The sequence below is a fragment of the Oratosquilla oratoria genome, unplaced genomic scaffold (genome assembly GCF_046742065.1).
Source record: "Oratosquilla oratoria isolate Oo_2021 unplaced genomic scaffold, ASM4674206v1 SCAFFOLD304, whole genome shotgun sequence".
NCBI lineage: Eukaryota > Metazoa > Arthropoda > Malacostraca > Stomatopoda > Squillidae > Oratosquilla > Oratosquilla oratoria.
The window spans coordinates 30,001-35,000 of record NW_027467655.1 but is presented as its reverse complement, the minus strand read 5'-3'; the positions used below and the strand labels follow the sequence as shown (position 1 = coordinate 35,000).

At 45.5% G+C, this 5,000-nt stretch overlaps 1 protein-coding gene across 1 annotated transcript in view; it reads right to left on the bottom strand.

Annotated features, from left to right (window-relative positions):
- The window catches only part of LOC143023068 (uncharacterized), an 8,338-nt gene that overhangs the window by 1,146 nt on the left and 2,192 nt on the right, over positions 1–5,000 (bottom strand). The window contains exon 2 of the mRNA XM_076181547.1: positions 1–1,492. This exon is cut by the window's left edge and continues 1,146 nt beyond it. Within this exon, the coding sequence (XP_076037662.1) occupies positions 1–1,492 (1,492 nt within the window). The remainder of the gene's footprint in view (positions 1,493–5,000) is intronic.

Sequence of the window (5,000 nt, the reverse complement as noted above, 5' to 3'; positions counted from 1 at the left end):
TAAGGAAATGGTAAGAGGTTTGGGGGGGATTAGGGGTATTGGAAGGGGTTCAATGGGGTCGAGGACGGAGGTGAGGTTATAACGAAGGATGTGGTGGTGATGGTTGGGTTGAAATCTTGTGTTTTCAAAGAAGATTTCGCATGAATCGGGAATTGAGACAGGGCCACAGATTTGTTTCTGCCAAGATGAGGGGTTTTCCTTACAAATTACAGAAACGAGTGTGGTTCGCGGGAAGAATAGGAAGTATTTGGTATTTATGTGTACGTGAAGGGGTTTGTTGGGGTTGACTTCTTTGTATGTGCAGCTGTCAAGGGTGCTGGAGTTCAATGTAACAATTTGATTCATACAGGTTAATTCTGCGGTACGGTAGAAACTGAAAAGGTACGCAGGGCAAACGTGGAATTTAGAGACAGCTGATTTGCAACTGGCGAGGTCGGAAGAGGAGGTATATGAATACCATTGGCCGTCGTCAGATTTGATGACAGTCGTGGGTTCCACATCAAGAGTGATAGTTGAGTTATTGTAGGTGTATGGGAATGGGATTATATTCCAACCTGTGAATCTATTCTGTGGGTCGAGGGGGATGTGTGCGTAGATTGCATTTGTGCCTAGTGTTGTGTCAATGAGAGGGTAGTATAGGTCTAGTTGTTCGGAGGGGAAAATGCTTTTTAGGTGGAGGTTTCTTAAGGCGACGGAGAGTGCGGTTTTTAGTTTGCCTTTGGGGAGGAGGTTCGAGGTGGCCTTGTTGGCGGCTGCGTCTCTGATGTCGAGTGTAAGTAAGTTGTAGTAGTGTCTGACCATATCTATGTGGTCGCTTATGCTTTTTATTTGTTCAATGTAGTATATGAACATTTCTAGTTCGTGGAGGTGGTTGGATTGGCTAAGGGAATATTCGTGGAGTTTGGAGAAACGGTCAAGTAGTAAGTTTACGGATCCTGCTAAGTACTGAGAATTTTGGGAGTTCAGAAGAACAAGCTTCCCCATCTTATTTAGTTTGGAGGTCATTTTGTCTATTGTGAGATGAACATTGGTTATATCTTCTTCAGTTGCAGTGCCAAATAGGGATTTAGAAAGGGAGCCCATGAAGTTCATGAGTCCTCTTTTATGTCTGAAGGAGGCATGGTGGAGTTCTGAGTTATGGGTTGATGTCATGTCACTCCGTTCAATTGTGGAGAGTTGGAGGAGTAACGTGTTTAGCTTGGTGGAGATTAAGTCGAACATGTTGTCTCTTGATTTTGAGGAGTTAGACATGGGATCGGGACGTTTGAAGGTAGTATGGAAGTGGTCTGATATGGTATTGGTTAGTTTACGTATTGACTCTAGGTCAGAATGGACTCTCGCGATGTCGAGTTCCATCCTGACCGTAATGGTGTCTCTGATTACCATTACCTGACCTGCAGGGGCGACTATCGCTCCTGGTATCATCCTCGGTTGTTCAGTGCCGGAAAGGGCTGCGATGAGGCTTACTACGAGGATGAGAGGTAGGATTGGCCTGGAAGTTGGGGAGTGGGGTTAGGTATGTAATCTCCAGATGTTTTTTGTTATGTTTTGATTTGACATGGACATGATATTCCATATTATGGGTATGATTCTGCCAAGTGAGCGCGATCCAGAAGGAAGTAAAGAGAGATTATATAGTTGGGGAAAGGTTGGATGGATAGGGATCGCGATCACCTCCCACTCAGATGAGCATGACGTCCTGCTCACTAAGGGGGGGGGGAGAATCTGGGCAGGTGTAGTGAGTTAGCGCTTGGGGCATAGTGCCATGTGAAAGGTGGGGGGTTGAGGATGCATGGTTGTGGGTGGAGGCTGGTTTGGTAGGAATCTATGCCTATCTAGGATGGAGGTTACGTCGAGGTTGGATTTTATTTGTTTTAGTTTTTCTCCGTGTGCTGTGATGAGGGTGTCATCTGATGGGTCAATAAGGTGGTAGTTGTTATTACCGAGCGTTTCCGCTACTACCAGGGGGCCGAAGAACTTTGGTTTAAGTTTGTTAGATCTGGTGTGTTGTTTGAGCATGACAACATCGCCTGGAGTGAGAGATAAGGATCGAGAGTATTTATGTTGCTTGGTTTTTGTCTTTTTTTTTTTTTTTTTTTTTTTTTGTTCTAGGTTCATTTTGACCTCTTTGTGGATCAAGTGCATGGCAAGTTCTACGCGCTTTGCGTAATCTTCTATGGTGTAGAGGGGGGAGGGGGGTTTTCAAGGATGTCATAAGGCAAACGGAGGGGTTGGCCAAAGACTACGAAGTGAGGGGAGTTCTTCGTTGCTGAATTTATAGAGCCATTAATGCTGGCTTGTACTTGCGGAAGCCAGTCTTCCCATGTGTCGCAAAGGCATTCTTGCAGGGGGCGAAGGACTTCGAGGACCTTTCTGTTAGTCCTCTCAACTAGTCCGTTTCCTTGCGGGTGATACGCAGTGGCGTACAATCTGTTGATGTGGTATAATTTGGCTATGTTTTGGAGGACCTCGTTCTTGAATTCGGACCCGTTATCCGAAAGGATTTGCCTGGGGATGTTGTATTTGCAGAACACATGGTCGACTAGAGCTTGGGCCACTGTTTCCGCTGATTTGTCTGGCAGGGGGACTAATATCGTATACTTTGAGAAGTAATCTACTGTGGTAAGGATGTATTGGGAACCTTGGCGGCTTGGAGGTAGTTTTAAAAGATCAATGCCCATAGTATCCCATGGTTCTGAAGGGATGGGTACTTCTCCAATTTGGAGTGGTTTCGGGTCTGGTCCACGAAGTTGGCTACATGTGATGCAGTCTTCGATGTGACGGTTGATGTCGGTGGCCATCTTGGGCCAGTAGTACGCCCGTTTGGTGTTTGCAAGACATTTTTCTTTGCCTGGGTGGCCTGCAATGGGGCTATTGTGTACCATGAGGAGGATTCTTGGAATCAAAGAATTAGAGATTATTGTTTGGGTCGGGATAGTAGTGCCTCTTTTAAGAATTCCATTCTTGAGGTGTAATTCACTGACGGGTACAGGGGGGTGGATTTGTAAGGTGGTTCCCATTTCTAGGTGGCGGATTACCTGCGACCAAGTCGGGTCTTTTCTCTGTTCTTCTCGTAGTTCCTGGGGGGAAATACAATTGGTGGTAGGGACTGTTGCAATTAGGGGGTTTCGGCTAAGGGCGTCCGCAATGACGTTAGCTTTCCCTTCCACGTAGACTATTTTAGGGGAGTATTCCAATATGGTTATATGCCATCTTGCTATCTTACCTTGTAAGGTCTTTCCCTTGAAAAATTCTGTTAAAGGTTGGTGGTCTGTCAAGACTGTGATTTTGTGACCCAGAATGAGTTCTCTGAAATGTTTTAGAGCCCAGACTACTGCTAGAGCTTCCAAGTGGGTAGTGGAGTAGTTACGCTCTGCAGGGTTCAATACGCGGCTTGCGTACGCTATCGCTCTATGTTTCCCATTTGAGTCTATTTGCTGCAGGACTGCGCCTATCCCTAGGGTGGATGCATCTGTATACAGGAAAAATTCCTGCTCAAAATTCGGGAAGGCGAGTATGGGGGCCTTTTGTAATGCTGTCTTTATTTTGTCGAAACATTCTTGTTCCTCAGCGTCCCATTTGAAAGGTATGTTCTTACGTGTAAATTTGGTAAGTGGAGTAGCTAGGTCAGCAAAATTTCTGATAAAATGCCTATAATAGGCAGCCATTCCAACGAAAGAACGGAGTTGGTTCTCGGTCTTCGGGGTGGGGAATTCAGCAATTGCCCTGACTCTGTTTGGGTTTGTGTGGATTCCATTTTTGTTTACAGTATGGCCAAGAAAGGTGATTTCCTTTTTTAGGAATGAGCACTTATTAAGTTGGATTTTGAGTCCAGCTTCTTTGATGGTTCGTAAAACGTATCCAAGGGTGTCTAGGTGGTCCTCTACCGTATGGGAAAAAATTATCAGGTCGTCTAGGTAGACGAAAAGGGACTTGCCAAGTTTGTCTTTGAAAAGACTATTCATAAGTCTTTGTAATGTACTAGGGGCATTTTTTAGTCCGAAGGGCATTCGATTAAATTCGAAATGACCTTTGTCAGTACTGAAGGCTGTGACCTCTTTTGACTCTTCTTCTAGTTCAATCTGCCAAAAGGCTGATTTGAGGTCTAAAGTTGAGAAAACCATGTTTCCTTGTCCCAGAGATTGGAGGACATCCGCCATGACAGGCATAGGCATACGGTCTGGGGTGGTGTTGATATTAACACGTCTGAAGTCTATGACCGGCCTAAAGGATCCATCCTTTTTAGGAACTAGGAAAAGTGGTGAGTTCCAGGGGGATTGCGAGTGCCTGATGACACCTTGTTCCAGCATGTCGTCAATGTTTCGTGACACCAATTCCTTTTTGCTCTGAGGAATTCTGTAAGCTGGTATGAAACCTTGGGGTGTGTGGGGTGGTATGTGTATATGGTGTTTAACCAAAGAAGTCTTTCCTAATGGTTCATCGTCTAAGGCGATTGCCTCACGATGGGATTGAAGGATGTCCCTAAGATTGGTCCTGGCTTGTTGGAAATCTATAATTGGGACATCTTCCGGGGGGATCGGAGTGGGATTTGGTTTGGTGATGATGGTGTTGATTGGAGTGGTGTGTGTTTCTTGAATGGGGTCTATGTATAACTTGGCTGTTCCTAAACGTGTGTGTTTGTTTAGCTTAACCGGGGTATGTGAGATGTTCTCTACCAAGATAATTGCCACTTTGTTCGATCTAACTGTATCCCAAACAGCGGGCATACGGAGATTTTTTCTCGTACAGGTATTGGGAGACACAATTATATCTTGGCCTGGAAGTGCACCAGGTATGATTGCTAAGATAAGCATACTTTCCCCTGGGGGAATTGTCAATTTGCCTTTGTTGAGAATCTGTGTGTTGAGAAAGGGGGGGATTAGGTGGTGTGGTGTTGTCTGACTTGGCATGCAGGTGCGGTTGGGGAAGGGTGTCGTAATGTTGGTGGCATTGCCCGATGCCGAGTCAGGGATTCGCGGAGGTATTCTGCGTTCCGCTGA